This window comes from Rhinolophus ferrumequinum, chromosome 12 (genome assembly GCF_004115265.2).
Source record: "Rhinolophus ferrumequinum isolate MPI-CBG mRhiFer1 chromosome 12, mRhiFer1_v1.p, whole genome shotgun sequence".
Classification (NCBI taxonomy): domain Eukaryota; kingdom Metazoa; phylum Chordata; class Mammalia; order Chiroptera; family Rhinolophidae; genus Rhinolophus; species Rhinolophus ferrumequinum.
Genome location: NC_046295.1, coordinates 74,174,256 through 74,190,858, shown reverse-complemented (window position 1 = coordinate 74,190,858; position 16,603 = coordinate 74,174,256). Strand labels below are relative to the sequence as shown.

General features: G+C 52.4%; 1 protein-coding gene across 2 annotated transcripts in view; it reads right to left on the bottom strand.

Moving 5' to 3' along the window:
• NEK6 (NIMA related kinase 6) overlaps positions 1 to 16,603 on the bottom strand; it is a 77,898-nt gene that overhangs the window by 23,974 nt on the left and 37,321 nt on the right. For both annotated transcript variants that reach the window (XM_033122481.1, XM_033122480.1), the window contains exons 2-5: positions 15,244 to 15,362; positions 7,844 to 7,984; positions 6,424 to 6,486; positions 955 to 1,065 (exon numbers count right to left, since the gene is read on the bottom strand). In XM_033122481.1, coding sequence (XP_032978372.1) covers positions 955 to 1,065; positions 6,424 to 6,486; positions 7,844 to 7,984; positions 15,244 to 15,333 — 405 coding nt within the window. In that variant the 5' untranslated portion in view covers positions 15,334 to 15,362. The remainder of the gene's footprint in view (positions 1 to 954; positions 1,066 to 6,423; positions 6,487 to 7,843; positions 7,985 to 15,243; positions 15,363 to 16,603) is intronic.

The following is a 16,603-nucleotide window of genomic DNA, read 5'->3' as shown; positions in this document are numbered from 1 at the left end:
CAGCAGGACAGGGAGGGCCTTGAGGGAAAAGCAGGAGTGGGGCTGAGACCTCGGGCCTGAAGGTCCCACTTAAAGGCTGTGCTGCCTCAGGTAAGTGACTAAACCTCTCTGAGCTTTGCTATCTGAGGACAGTGTGGACTCAGCGAGTGATGCATGTGCGCAATGTGGTTGTGGCCCAGAGTAGGTACTCCATCAGTGGGGCTGCGATGGTCCCTGAGTCCAGGCTCATGATGGGTCTGGTCCTGGGGCCCAGGAGGTGGGGTAAGGGGGTGGAGCGGTGTGGGTAAGGGGGTGGGGGCTGCCATAGGATGCAGAGCAAGAGCCAGGCCTGGTGCTGAGCCTACCTGTGGAACTTGGCAAGTCAATCAACCTCTCGGAGACCCCTGGCCTTGGCCATTACATGGGAATGAAGATGTCCCTCAAGGGCTGGAGGGACCTCAGGGAAATCAACTTGGGGACAATATCCACTGGAGGGTCCCAGGCCGAGAAACAGAGATCTGGGCCACAGGCCCAGCTCTGTCTCCAAGTTGCTGGGTATTCTCAGGCAAGTCTCTTAACCTCTCTGGACTCAGTTTTCCCTCCTATAAAATGAGGCAATTTGACCCACAGACAATTTCCCAGATTCTGTGAGCTGGGTTCCGACCTAACACAGGATTCTATGCCCATTCCTTCTGAGACACAGGAGAAGTGGCCCATGAGCCCATGGGCAGGCTGGGAAGGACAGTGGGGGCAGCCAGAGAGGTCCTTTCTGTCTACGGCTGACCATCTCCCAGCAAATATAGATGGGGCACCAAAGGGGCGACGACTGAGGCTGGTGGGCAGCGGCAAGGAGGGCGGAGTGTCCCCAAGGGGCTGCCTCTGTCTGAGGCCAGAGCAGTGAGGAACTCGAGCTGAGGAGGGGATCCCTGTGTCTGGGCAGCCTCCAGGCCCCGCCCATCTGCCAGGCACCCTCACCTTGATCATCTGCGACAGGTCACCTGCGTCGGCCAGCTCCAGCACAATGTTCAGCTCATTGTCCTCAATAAATGAGTCCAAATACTTGATGATGTTCGGATGGTTCAGTTGCTGCCCAAGGAGAGAAGGGGGGAGGCAAAGCCAGTGAGAGGTGGTACAGCCCCAGCTCCTACCCAGTGCTGGTACCCAGCTGGTACTCACTAACAGGGCCCTGGCATTTGTTGATGAGTGTCTTGGCGGAAAGGCCTGTGCTTGGGAGTCAGGCAGACCTGGGTAACACTGGGAAAGCCATTTTGCATCCCTGACTCTCAGTTTCCTAATCTGTAAAATGGGCATAATTCTCTGAGGAGTAGTTGTGAAGATCAGATGGAATTAATACCCTTGGAATGTCCAACACAGTGACTGCACAGAGCTAAGACTCAATAGATGCTTGTGGAAATGGTCCTTCTCTTCTTCTTCCTCCTCATCACCACGCCCATGACCCTCCAGGGTAGGGCCAGCCCCACTCCACTCTGTCACTGTGCTCAGCAGGCCTGCAGCTGGTACTCTGAAGTGTCCGTCTCCTTCCTTCTTCTGTCCCGCTTCTTGTCAATTTCTAAGCCACCCCTAGTAAAATCTTGGGGGGCAGAAAAGACCCCATTCCCGCTGTAGGAGCTGCCCTGAGTGGTCTGTTCATTGCTGAGGCCACTGGCCTGACCACCACAGCCGTGCATTTGCCGAGGTTATGTGTGGAGCCCAGGGAGGACAGCACCCCACTGGCTGAAAAGTCACCCCACCTGGCTAAGAGGAGACCCTGGCAACTGTTTATAACGGAAACAGACTGTTGACACCAAAATGATTCCAGGATCTGGGAAAGCAGAGGGAACTCCAACATTCTGTCACAGTATGGTCAGCCCAGCTACAGGGGTTCCTGTCAGCCAATGATCAGGGCCCAATTTAGAGGACAGTTTGTAAATAGAAGGCCTGCACATTGCTGGGAGAGAGTCTGCGTCTGTGCTGCAGACGCCGACCTTGGATGCTAAAATGAGGGGGCCTTTGGCAGACATCACACAGCCAAGCCATCCCCAACCGATTTCCCAAACCAGCCCTCCCTGGGAAGGCACCCCGCAATGTGCCCCCAGGGGCCACAGGCGGCCTCTACTATTGGCCTTGGTTCCTGCCCCACATGTCTGCCCCTCCCTCAACACCCACCAGGTCCCCCCAGAGACTGACAGCACTCCACCGGGGGCCCACTGCCTGTCCTAGTAATCAGGCCCCTCGCTCCCACCCACCCCCTTGGCCAGCACTGGCCCATCTCACAGGGCTGTCTGCAAACATGAAATTATAGTTTTAGCTTTTCCGTTTAGGTCTATAATCCATTTCAAGTTAATTTTGGTATATGGTGTGAGGTAGGGTCAGGGTTCATGAATGTCCAGTTTTCCCAGCACCGTGGATTGAAAAGCTTTCCTTTGTCCACTAAATGTTTTTGGTGCCTTTGTCAAAAATCACCTTCCCCAGTTTTTGTTTTGAGGTCTCCCTGGAGTTCACACTGGCCAGCATATCCGCTGCTCTCAGCACATATCACATTCTATAGATATAGTTTCATTACAAAAAAGTACCAAAGTAAGTGAATGGCAAGTTGAAAATGTTTTAAAATCTCTAAAGCATGTTACAAAGCCCTGGCGTTGTTGCTATTATTGTAAATGAGAATCCCCTCTTCTTTTACCCCCCTCTGGACCTCACTTCATTCCTTCACTGGGAAATCTCACCCCTCTCAGGGCGGGCTCCCCAAAACCCACCCAGGTCATCCGAGGTCTGGGCATCAGTCTTTCCAACAACTTGGAAAAGTCAGAGGGGGGCTTGGGTGGGAACTAAAACTTCAGTCGAGGGGGCTGTCCCCTCAAGGTACAGGCTCCTGGGGAGAGGAGGTAGGAGACCCCTCTCCCCTTTCCTATGTCAGGTCTGAGGCCAGGGGGTGAAATAAGTGCTCCCTCAAACACCCAGTCAGTTTACAAAGGCACAGGCTGGGGCCAAAAGGGGCCCCAGAGGTAACTGAGCGAAATCTCTGAGGCCTGGAAAAGGAAGGGACTAGCTGGGGCCCAAGCTGAGCCAAGAACTTGGTCCAGGGAGCAGAAAGCCTTGTCCATCTGGAGTTCACTTCTCAGCCTAGGGTCTCTAGGTGAGCCCAGCTGGGTCTGAAAAGGGACACACTTGGGCCAGGGATGCAGAAAGTGCTCCAAAGATGGGAGTGTTTGGGTTCTGTCCGGCAGTGGTTTGTGAGTGAGAGATGGGCAGCTGCGGGAGGCAGAGGGTTCCCCACTCTGGCTTCATGCATCTGGGGTTCAGGACAGAGTCGCACCCAAGATTCGTCTCCTCCTGGCAGCCTCAGCCCGCCTCTCGCTCTCTTGTGTCCCGACATTCCATGCCCACATTTCCCCTGAGGTTCCATCACTAAGATCTGACAAAGGGCCCTCATTGGTCCTCTTTTCTGCCAGACTTTGAGCTCCATGGGGTGGGGTTGTCCCCGAGGCCCTGGGCCAGGCCTGGCTGTAGTGGTGGCTGCTGAGGGATGGATGGAGGGCAGGGCTGAGAGTAAAGGCCCATCAATGTACGGTCCCCTCTTCTTCAAATTTCTGTACCCATGGCCCCTCTGGTGCCTGATACAGAATGAGTCTGTCTGTCTGGGATCTGTCTTTCCCGCTGGACTGCATCTCTCAGTGGTACTCAAAAAATTTGTGCTGAATATACGAGTACATAAATCTGTGCCTATTTTCTAATAGAGCCTGCCTTCCCGCCCCACGTCTGGCAGCCTCTGCCCTGGGAGGTTTTGGGTTTCGGGTCCTGGTGTGAACAATATGAATGATGTTGCCCAGGGTTCCCTCTGAGGACCACGTTTCCCTTTGTTTTGTAGGAAACACTCCTGCCCTGGCACATCCTGTTGACTTCCCATGGACAGGCCAGGAAGCTGGACTGCTGTTGAGAGGGGCTGGCATTGCCCAGTCACGACAAGGGCTGCCTCTGACCCAGCGCTTAGCACACATCCGGCACTGCACAGAGCTCCGCACTAATTTCCCCAACCCATTCCCCTGGACAGATAAGGAAACTGAGGCCCTATTGGTGAACAGCTTGCCCACGGGCCACACAGCTAGTGAGCAAGGGGTGTGCCCGCCTCTGAAGCCCCTGGTCGTTGGCACTCAGCTGCACCACAGCCTGGGGAAGGGACAGAGCCCCCTCCTGAGCCGAACTAGGTCACACCACACTAGGCCTGCTTCACTGAAGGGGCTTCGGGTGCACATTTCTGTACCCAGGGACCTGAAACAGGCCGGCTCCTCCACACGTGTGTACAATTCCTTACTCAATGTGCAAGGCACATGTGTGTTCTTGGCCACGGGTGGGGCGAGGGGGTAGGTGACTGGGACAGCCGTTCCGGGGCTGGGTAATCAGGCAGAGCCCCCAAATCACAAGTGGGTCCCAAAGGTGACCATTCTGTAACGTTTGAAAATGTTATTTGAAGGGTTTTGGTGTTTTTTTTTAGTAAAGTAGCGATTTATTAGTGAATTTCAGTAGAACTTTTTAAATGAAATTGGTAGATGGCATCTATAACCTTGGTCATAGCTATTTAACTGTAGACCACAATGTACTTTTTTTTAGTTTCAGGTGTACAAAACAATGTAATAGTTAGACATTCATACCCCTCACAAAATAACAACCCTCCTCCCCCAATCTACCACCCCTCCGACATCGCACGTGGCCGCCACAGTTCCATCACTGACCCCATTCCCTGCCCTGCCTCCACATCCCGCGACTGATGACATGATACTATATATAGAGAACCCCAAAGACTCCACCAAAAAACTATTAGAACTGATAAATAAATTTAGTGAAGTAGCAGGATACAAAATTAATATGCAGAAATCAGTTGCATTTGTATACACCAATAATAAACTATCAGAAGGAGAAATTAAGAAAACAGTCCCATTTACACTTGCTTCAAAAACTATAAAATACTCAGGAATAAATTTAACAAAAGAAGTAAAGACCTGTACTCAGAAAATTGTAGACACTGAAGAGAGAAAGTAAGAAAGATACAAATAGATGGAAACACATACCATGCTCATGGATAGGAAGAATTAATATAGTTAAAATGTCCATACTGCCTAAGGCAATATACATATTCAACACAATTCCTATCAAACTACCAAGGAAATTTTTCACAGAATAGAACATACAATCCTAAAATTTATATGGAACCATAAAAGACCCCGAATAGCCACAGCAATCTTGAGAAATAAGAACAAAATGGGAGGTATCACGATACTGACATTAAATCATACTACAAGGCTACAGTAATCAAAACAGCATGGTACTGGCATAAAAACAGACACATAGATCAATGGAACAGAATAGAGAGCCCAGAAATAAATCCATGCTTATATGGCCATTTAATCTACAACAATGGAAGAATTTACATTGGGGTAACAACAGCTATTCAATAAATGGTGCTGGGAAACCTAGACAGACACATGCAAAAAATGAAGCTGCACCACCTCCATACACCATATGAAGGGTATTTTTGGACCTGTAACAGTTGAAAGTAAGGACAGCTCCCTACAAGCCTCTTCGCCTCCAGCCTCGTCACCATGACCCATTGTTACCGGGGGCTACCCCAGGGAGGGCTCAGAACTCACATCTGGCCCCATCCTCCCACCCTGCTCTCAGTCACTTCAGAGATTCCCCTTTCATTCCCACATTTAGTCCCCACATCCTGAGTGTGGCATTCGAGGCCACCGTGATCTACCCACCCCCCGTCCACATTGTCGGGACTCATCTTAGCCTTCCAGGGTCTGGGACAGCGCCTGGCCTCCCCTGGCTTCATGGCCCCTGGGTCAGCCAGCATCTTCCTGAATGGTCACCATCTACCTGGGAGCCCCTGAGGACGGGATACAGGTCTGAGAGCCCAGGGCAGAGCCTGGAAGAATGAACTGCGCATCTGAAATTCCACAGCTTCGGCTTTGAAGGGTGTCACTGCCACCAGCTGCCCACTTGACAAAGCTGCTAAGCAAGGTCTCTTGTTTCGTGGGAAGGGAGGAGGACACTGAGCAAGCACCTACTGTGTGCTCTACTGTATGAGGCCCTCTTCAGATATTAGTTTATTTAATCCTCTCAGTCTGCCTGTATGCTGTGAGGCAGGTGTTCTCATCATTGAGCAGAGGGGCAAACTGAGGCTTAGGGAGGCTCACTCACTTGCTTAAGGTCATTTAACTTGTGAATAAAAACATCAGGATTTGAACCCAGGTTCCTGGGCCTCCAAAGCCTCTATCTTTTCCCTCCTCCATCACCTCCGGGATCCCAGGCAGAATCGTAAACCTGGGGAGTAGGGAGGGCTCCCCAGGAGAGAGCAGCCTAAAGCCAGGGCCGACCCTAGCCCAGAATGTCGCATTATCTGGGGACTCTGGGCCACCCCCGTGGGGTCCCCCTCCGGGCACTGACCTTCAGGAGGCCGATCTCCTTGACGCAGTCCTGCCTGGCCTTCGCGTCCATCATCTCAAATATCTTGGGGGAGAAAGAGAAGTAGAACGGTTAAAACCCAGCACCAGCATTCCGGTTCCTACACTTCCTCACCAAGGGGCCCCACCCCCACCCCATAAGGACAACAAGTCTGCCTAGTGGGCCCCCACGGCATGCCACGTACCATGCTGACCACTTTATGCCAAATCCTCACAGTGACTCCCATGGGGCAGGACTTATTGTCACAGACAGAGGAGACTGAAACCCAGAGAAGTCCAGTGACTTGCTGAGGTCACACACTGGTAAGTGGCAGGCCAGAAAACACGCTTGGGGCCTCAGTCTTCGCTTCTGTAAATGGGGCTGAATAGCCCAAGCTCAAAAGGTGGTCATGCGGACAGAGTGAAAAGACAGACGAGGTCCAGGCCCCGGCTCCGTGCCCGCCGCGGCCCCGGGCCCTGCAGTGCTCACTCAGCTGGGTCCTCCCAGCACCTTCCGACTGACAGGAACAATCAGAAGGTGAACAGGGCATCAGCCCAGCACAAAACCCATCACGTCACGGGACAAATAAACCAAGACAACGGGAGCCCAGGTGAGCCCCTCCTTGGAAGACAAAGGGCAGAAATGAGTCTTTTTTGCACGGAGGAGCCCATGTGTCCTCCAGTGACCTGGAGCTGTGTGTGGGTCACAGACCAACATGGAAAGTCATGCCAAGGTCTTAAAGCTGGAGTTCCTGGCCCAGCTCCCCACCCCATGACTGGGCCTCCTCTGCCCAGGCTGCTAATCTCATTCTTTAAGGACAAATGAGCAAATCCAAGGCTCAGGAAGCTCTGCTGGAGGTTTAAAACCCATTTCCTGCAGCAAAGCAGTGGTCAAATAGGCCCAGTGGCTCTCACTGAAATGCCTTCTGGCTGGACTTTGCTACTTAAAACCCGTCTGCTCAACTCCCTTCCCTTATTTAGGAGGGACACAGGTCAGGAAGGACATTCAAGTCCAGAACCAACCAACAAGTCCAGCCACCAGGGTCAGAAGGACTTAGCTCAGTCTGGGGACCTGGCGAGCTGTTCCTGGCTCGACACTGTTTTCCTCATCTGAAAAATGGGACACTAATCCCCACCCACAGGGCTGTTGTCACGATTCCGGGAGCTCCTAGCAGGACCCAGTCAGTATACAGCAGGTGCTCAGTGCATGCTCATTTTTCTTTTTCTTTATGGCTCACAATAAGCTTTTATAAACAGGAGTGCACCTGATTCTCTCCATAACCCCGTGAGTTGAGTACTAGTTCCCTCTTTATGGCGGAAGGCTGGGGAGGGGACGGAGGGACCAGCCCCTTAAGGGCACAGTACTGAGACCGGAAGCTGGCTCCTGCGATGAGGCTTTTGACCCCGTGGGGTGGTTGGCTTACCTGCACTTTCTTCAGAGCCACCGTCTTCCTGTCCAGCAGGCAGGTGGCCTTGTACACCTCGCTGAACTGCCCTCGGCCGATCTTCTTCTCAATCTGGAAGTCTGCCAGTGAGCAGCGAAAAGACAGGGCGTTCAGGTGCCTCTGGAGGGGACAGACAGAGGACATCAGTGAGCAGCCAGGCTGGAGTAGAGGCCACTGCCCCTTCCCAGCAGTGCCCCTCTAAGGTGAAGGAGGGACTTTGATCACCAATCCCCGTAAGAGCGTCCCCTCACCATGGGCCTCTCCAAAAGGGGGTCCGTGTCTTCATCCCTCCCCGTCCCCGGAGATGAGGCTCTGACCTGCCCAGAGCAAGTGCTCGGGGAATGTTTGTTGAATGATACAAGGAAAAGTGCTCCAAACAACTTGGAGCACAGTGGGACTCTGTGACCTTTCCATTGTCACTTCTGTGAGTGCAGCCGAAATGACACACCCTCAGAAAAAGGCAACTTTCTCAGCACTGGGAGGAATCACACACACTCATGAAAATAATGACGCTGTGTCAGTTACTGTACTGGCTGCTTAGACAGGTTTTATGACACATTTCCGACTAGCCTTGTAAAGAAAGGCTTATTAATCCCATTTTATGAATAAGGAAGCGGAGGCACGGTCACACAGCTCGTCAGTGGGTAGCTGGGACTTGAACTCCCTGATGATGTACAGCCAGCTGAGTTGCTGGGTGACATGGGGCAGAGTCCCACCCCTCTCTGGGCCTCAGTTTTTCCCCAGGGACTTGACGGGTTTGGAGGATGTGATCTCTGAGTCCTTGTTCTGGGAATACTGGACGGCTTCTCCTGTCCTGAGCACTCTCCACCAACCCCAGAGATGTGTCCCAGAGGTCACCCTGCCCAGCCCCACAGCCACGGGGAAGCTCCCAGAGGATGTGGGTGACATCCCAGCTGGCATCATTGACACTCCAGCTGCAAATCTGCATATGTGATGACCCAGATTTGCATTTCCTGTCACAAGCCATTCGACCTAATTAGAGGACGAACCTGTAGGGCAGGTTACCCAGGCAGCAGCCCCCCATGTGAGGGTACACAGTCAGGCAGGCTCTGGGAGTGGGGGCACCACTGCCCTTGCAGGGGTTGGGATGGGGCCCTGTCCTGGGATGGCCTCTGTTCAGGTGGGGGGCACTGTGGGACACAGGATGCCTGGATGCAGCAGCCTGAACCAGCAGAGTCCTGACCCTAATTTAACTCAGGGCTGTGAGTGGAAAAGGAAAAGATGAACTGAGTTCCTGCCCCAAAAGGCCAGGCCTCTCTCCACTGCCACCTCCCCACCTGGGTCAGCCCTCTGGGTCAGCAAGTTGCACTCTTGCCCCTGTAGCCGAGTGAGGTCATCCACTAACACCAGCCTCCGGTTTCCCTGAGGGCTCAGGGGGATGATATTGGTGAAAAGGGTCTGTCTGGGAGCTCTAAACTCCTGGGCAAGCACGGGGCTGGCCCTGGACAGCTTGCGCCATGGTGGATCACAGTAATAATCCCGATGGTCTTTCTGAAAACCGCTCACCTAGTGCTTACTGTCCCGTTTGATCTGGGACCCCATGCTGGCTCCTGGGGAAGATAAACACAACTCCTGGGGCACAGGTTGGCAGAGAGTCGCCCCAGAAGCTTGGGTTCAAACCCCAGTTCTGCCACTTCCTGGCTGCGGGCCTTGCGCAAGCCCTTCTGGGCCTCAGTTTCCTCATCTGTACAATTAAGATGATGATAGTACCCCATTCAGAGGGTTAAATAACTTAATGAACGAAAGCCCTTGGCACGCAGGAAATGCTGTCTGTTTGTTCTTATTATTGGTATTGGCATTTCGGAATGTTTGCAGAACAGCAGCACCTACTTCCTAGGGGGCTGGGGATGAACTGAGGCAGGGTGGGCACAGTGCCTGGCCTGGTGAGCGCCTGGCCCAGGGCACAAGTGCAAGGAGTTCTCACTGGTGTTACCAATATTCCAACGTCCTCACCCCCACCGAGGGCCTGCTCTGAGGGTATTGCCAGCTCTGGGCTCTTTAGCGTGAAAACTAAAATGAATTTTAAAATATAAGAATAAGATCAATAACATATCATTTCCTTAACACCCATGATGTTGGATGCCATGCTGGATGTTTAAAGTACACCATCTCACTTAGTCTACACAGCCACATTTCGCAGATGAGGAAACTGAGGCCCAGAGAGATTCATTTACCCGTCACCTGTCCACTGTAAAGCAGTGAAGCTGATGTGCCCCTGCAGCGTTCTGACTTCCCCACCCCCGAGCAAGCCATCTGGGAGTGTTTGCCAAGGGGCCGTGCCAGACAATGAGGTTGACTTGCCTCGCTTCACTGCACTGTGGGTACTGGAGGCAATTTCTGACTCCTCCTCCCTGTTCCCCAGGGTAGAAGACCCTTAGGTCATCCCCAAAGGTAGAAGAGCTGGATGGAGGGGCCTGGAAGGGGGCGGCAGGGATGCTGACGCATGCTTTGCTGCCAGGCGCAGTGGGTCCGAGGGAGGAGGTCTGGAAGGACACCCAGTCTGAGAGAGAGGAGGAGCTGGGAGCAGCTCTGGAGGAATCGGCGGATGGCCAGGTCCCTGGGTCACCTCTATCCCCAATCCCACTCTCCCAAGAAATGACACCAGCCTTCTCAGGCCAAGGCTGCACATACAGGGAAGGGGGTGTCTTGAACCACCCCAGGACACCCTACCCCAGAAAGCTCAGAGAAACCCAGCTCTCTTCTCCAAGTCAGATCAAATTAGGCCACAACCGGCCCCCTCACCCCCAGCCTGTGCTAATTTGAGTTTAAAATGTTTGAACCAAAATAAGCCTCGGCTATTGACAAATCCCACCCCCCCTTTTTTTTGTTAAAGCAGGAGCATAAAATTACATGTTAAAAGAATAAAAATGCATTCACCCAATTAATTCTCTGAAATCTCATTAAAAAATTTAGCCTGACTAAGTCAGACTTCTGACCTGAATTTTAAACATCTTTACACTGGATGGGTCTTTTTTTCCCCTGATATTTGCAATGCATCATTAATTTTAAGGCAACCGTTTCTATGATTTTAAAAAGCATACTTCATCAGAATGACATTTCCTGTAAACGAATTTCACCTTTAAAGACATCTGACATTGTGTACAGGGAACTTCTAATGGATTCAGTATATGTGTATATGGGGATGTGTTTTAAGTCCACGTTGCATAAAAGAAGGACACGATTTACCAAGAGTCCATATTGTCAGGCACTTTACAAGGCCAACTGCACTCAGGAATTCACATTCTGGCTAATTTCAAACACAAAACCAATCTTCCTTCTCTCAGACTTATGGCAAGAAGGCTCATATGGGGCCACAGGACTCGAGCGACCCCTGGCTCTGCCCCTTCATAGCAAACGGGCAAGTTCCTTATCTCAGTCCCCACCCCCCTCACCCCAATAAAATGGAGTTCTGAATAAGACCTACTTCTCTGAGCTGGTAAAAGAACAACACAAGGTAAGTGTCAGGCGTCACACTATTGGTGCAACCACCACGATTGTCTCAACCTGGACGCCTACACTCAGCTCCAAGGGAACAGCGAGCGAGATGCCCAAAGCATGGCAGACGCCTGATAACAAAACCTGAAATCATCTCAACTGGAGTGGCTCCTCCAGGCCGATCCCCATTAACGGAGCTCAGACAGAGCGGAGCTTAAACATACCAGTGAGAGAACCTGCCGCCAGCTCCGACAACTGACAAGCAAAGACTCGAAGAATGAAGCCGTACATCAGCTCCCACCCAGAAAGCTGGACACATGGACTTCCCTGTCCCTTTTCTCTCCGTTACCAAGAGCAGCTGCATTTCTCCCCTGGAAGTCTCTGGAATCTTCCCTCCCATGTGTGGCCCATTTAAGGCCAAGGGATCGTCTCACCTGGGTGAGACTGCCTCCTCACCTCCTCCCCTTACCTCCTTACTTGTGCTGCAAGCCCCAGCTGCAAGTGATCTAAAACCCAAACTCACGTCAACTGTGCACCCATAATGGGCCCCCTTTCGCTAAAGAGTCAATTCCAAAGGACACAGCATGGATTTCCCGGCCCTTCACAAACACCAGCCACTGTACCTCATCTGAGACCGGTATTTAAACACTTATCTAACCTGCCGGGTCCTGCACCTTCATGTCTGGCTCCTTCCTCTTCCTGGAACAAGTAGACCCGAGGCAGAAACGAGACAAGCGCTTGCTGAAGTTACAACAAAGCAAACACTTCTTGAATTTTAACGGCTGTTCATATTTGGTCATTAAATCTTATCTAACTACCATCATTGGTTTGGGAAGATTTTCCATCAAGATTTGGGCCTGTGCAATGCTGACCTAGTGACAGCTGTCCCTATTCCCTGTAAAGTTAAGCACATTCCACTCTCCGAATAGTGCCGAATATAACAGAACTTGGCACGTCCGGCGTTGGTCGGCAAGGACTTTCCAGATGGAAGACACATTAGCCAGGCCTGTCTCAGACGAGAACACCTTTCTTCTTTTTGGAAATTCATGTGGTTCTTAGTGGGTCAGCTGAGCCTTGCATTTCATTCCTGATGAAAATGCTCCGTAGCAAAGTGATAAAATCAAAAAGCAAAGGGCATTCTAAGCTCTTTTTCTCAAATTCCTTCATTCATTCAAAAACCTCAATAACAGCAAGCATGTTTAGCTTTCCCAAGTATATACGTATTTCACATATGATTCTGCCGGGTTCAGCAAACATATTTTCATAGGCTGACAGCTCTCAGACCTAGGAAGCTCCTTGAAATCAACAAACCATTTGTCTTGGGCATAGGTTAATAAAAACTAGAGTCTGAGTGTTTGCTAAATTGTTCTTTCTACACCCGGGGTATTTCCAGCTCTGGGCTCTTTAGCTGAAAACTAAAATGAATTTTTAAAATATAAAATCATAAAATATATGATATGCCATTTCCTTAACACCCATAATGTTGGATGCCATGCCAGATGTTTAAAGCATAGCATCTCACTTAGTCTTCATGGCTCCATTTTACAGATGAGGAAACTGGGGCTCAGAGAGGTCATTTACCCCACGTCACTTGCCCTGTGAGGGACAGAGTTGGGAACTGAACGTACCCTGGTCTGGCACACAGCATTTCTGCCATTGAAGCCTGGCTCCTTCCTCTAAGGATGATTTCTGGGGAATGGTGTGCCTCCTGCCATAAAGGAAAACACCTCTCTCTTCTATTTGAGGTGTTTCTATATTCTCAAATAGGCAAGATTCGGGCCCTGATAGCTCCCCAGACGGTGGTGCGATACCATTGTTTCAGGAGTGAGAAAGTGCCTGACTGTCCTCTTTCTAGCCCAACCTACAGCAGTTCTACTTCCTCACTGCCGTGACTGATTCTGCAAACCTGGCCAGATGCTAGTGGGACCGGGGGCATCTTCAGCGACAGCCCCTAGCCAACACCACGTAATCGTATCTAATTACACTTAACTATGTCATTACCACTCCAACATGTGCAACGAAACGCCACGGACACTGCTGCCACCGCAGCCCAGCGCCTCATCTCCTTGATCGTGAAATAATTACGGGGCTTTTTCCTCTGCCAAATGAGGCTGTAATTAACCCTAATTGCTCAAAATGCAACTGGCTAATTCTGGGAGATTAATCAAGGGGGACTCAATTGTTAGTGAATGACTTAATATGACAAATTGCTACATTACCCGAAGAGGCCCCGCTGCCCCCAGCCATCAGTGAGTTGTCCTGGTGGACTCTGGACCAGCCGTGTCCACGGGCTGCCCAGCTTTCTGGGATCTGCCTCCCCAAATTCTACCCAGGAAATGCGCCCCTGCATCTCAGTCAGTAATGGAAATGGATAGTATGATTAATACTAATGCCTTTGGACCCTCGTGCATTTGTGTGCAAGTGCACACACACACGCGCACACACACACACGCAGTTTGTCCTAGTTCTTGTGTCACCTCTGTGTGAATCTATAGAGGTGCTTCTTTCCTGGAGCTGATACAGTCTGCACCAGGGAGCATGGTCTGACAAGAGTTCAGGGGCAGAAGCAGGATTTCAGACTCACCTGCCTCCTTGGCCAGGCCCCTTTGTGCAGTGTATAACCTGTACAACTGGACACGGCCACCCTGCCAAAACAGGTCAAATGCCAGTCCACCTGAAGTCCTCCTACAGGAACTAGGCAGTTAGAAGCTGTGATAGTCCTGCCATGGCTCAGGAAGGTGACTGTCTCTGTCTCCCCCTGATTTAGGTCGCACAGCCTGGGGACAAACGCCAAGCCTGGACAGTTACTTCATCATTCCAGGCTGCTCATAGGACACTATAGCATCTGGTCCCGACTGATCTGCCCTGTCAAGCTCTGTCCCCTCCAGGCCTCTGCATGCCACTTCCTCAAGGAAGCCTCTTGGCCCCCCAGTTCAGATCAGGTGCCTTGGTGGAGCTCCACTGGCTCCCGAGTTTTTCTGCCTTCTTTCCTGTCTCTCTCTCCTGTGAGGCCATGTGCACCCTCCGAGCAGATGTGGGTCTGCCTCACACACAGCCACCGTATCTACAGTGCAGTAACTCAGCAGGCACGAGAGGCTCCCCTGCGCCTGGCCCGGGATGGTGCGACCTACGAAGCCCCGCCCCAGAGGATTCTGTCTGGGGAGGCAGATGCAGGAACCAATCCCCTGGTGGGATGTGATCATGTGATCCTGGCCATGACCCAGTGCACAGGTATAGAGGCAGCAGAGAATCGGGGACGGGGTGGAACAGGAAGGCCCCGCCAGAAGCAGCGGCATTTGGACTGAGGCTTGGAGAAGTCAGGCAGGGTACTCCAGGCCCAGGAACAGCATGTGCAAAGGGCCTGGGGTGTTCGAGCAGCTCAGAACCCCAGAAGTGGCCTTCAGAAAAGCTGCGAAAGGCTGCCTGGCTCTCCGAGGATTCACAGAGAGGACGAGGCAGGTGGAAGGAAACCAGTGTGTCTGAGCTCTGCTGGTTCTGGATAAAGAGGGTGAAGAGGTCAGAACATGGCGCAGACCAGAAAGGGTGGCAGACATCAGCCAGAGTAAGGAAACTCTTTGACCCCCAAGTTCACCCTGCACCCTCACTCTCTCTTTGGGGCCTCCCCAACTTCCTCTACGCCCCAGTCCTTCTATGTGGTGCTGATCCCTCCGAAATAAAGCTGTTCCATTCTCATGGGAACACCCAGAGGTGGGACCAGGCGTGGTATCCCACAGAGTCCAGCACAGAGAGACTTCTCTGACGAGGTTAGGTCGTGAGCTCTGCTCCCATCACGGGAGGCGTGCGAGAGGCTCTGTCTTGGGGCTGCCGAGGGGCTTCCTCCAGTGGCTGCGACGAAGCAGCCTCAGAGATCTGTGTTCCTCGGAGACTCTCCAATGCACTGCAGACAGAGGAAAAGGGCTTACCTGTGGGTCAGGAGGGTGTGCAGGCCCCGGGGTGTGGCAGAGGTTGTTCGGGCTCCCTCCGTGGGGCATGTGGCTGGGCTGTCCTGCCATCCTGCATGCCAGCCTCACAAGGGCATGGGCTGCAAAAGAAAATGAGGGCTTTCTTATACACGTGCCTGTTCACCTTCTCTTCTCGACAGCCCTCAGGATGAAGGAAGTACTTTCACTTGCCCCATTTTACAGATGTGTGAGTTGAGGTACAGAGCAGTTAAGTAACTTGCGCACAGTCACCCCGCTCAGAAGAAGCAGGGCTAGGACTCGACACCCTGAGTGACACACTTTCCCTCCATTATGCTGTCCTGACTAGGTTGCTAGGATTATCCCCATTGGACAGAGGGGGAAACTGAGGCTCTGTGTAGGGAAAAGTCTAAAGGTGGCTCCCCTGCCAGCAAGGGAGGGGCCAGATTTAACCCGACATGTGCCAGTCTGCAGAACCTTGTCCTTTGCACATTACTGTCTTCCATGCCTCTTGCAAGCAGTTCTGCATCCCTGTCTGCCATCGTCACCCCCACATCAACCCAGGTTGGCAGCCTGGGTGGTCAGGAGAGACGGACCGTTAGTCAGACTGCAAGGAGCAGCTGCAGGAAGGAGCCCACAACCCCATCCTTGCTGGGCTCTGTGCAGCGAACGCTGGGAAGGCCAAGACCATGGGTCCCGCTCACCGTCCTACACAAACCTCTGGGCACAAGGAAGCAGCCCCCTCAACCTCTAGGGATTGAGCCGCCACGTCAGAGGTCAGGATGCTAGTCACCAGTTGCCATGGGAACCGCAGCCGTTGTCCCTAATGAAGTACCACCCTGTGCCCAGGCCTGAGCCAAAGGCCATCTGAGTGCCACGCTTAGTATCACTTCAGTCCAGCCTCCCAGCAGATGAGTGCCTCTGGGGCAGGGGGGCACCCAGCGATACTCCCAGCTGCAAAGGGGCAGCGCTCCTCCTTGGGAGGGCAGGTCTTCATTCACCCACAAGCATTTCTGCAGCACCTTCCACGTCCAGGGCCAGGCCTGGGTTCCCCCAGGGCTGCAGAGGATGAAAAGGGCTGATGCCTAGAAGACACTGGCGCAGTGAAGGCATGTAGTCGGGGCCCCCTGCATCAGGCTGCTGTACCTGGCTATCCTGAGGGCACCGCTCACCTGACACATCCCAAACAGAACCCTTAAGGAGTGGTCCAGGCCATTGGATGGGCTCTGTCCATCACCTCTGGAGGGCCAAATTCCCTAGGAATCAAAAGCTCGTTCCCTTGCCTGAGGTCAGGACCCTGAGGTGTAACCCACATCCGGAGACCTGGGTGGGGCCAGCCGATCTGGTCTGAGATGGCGCACCC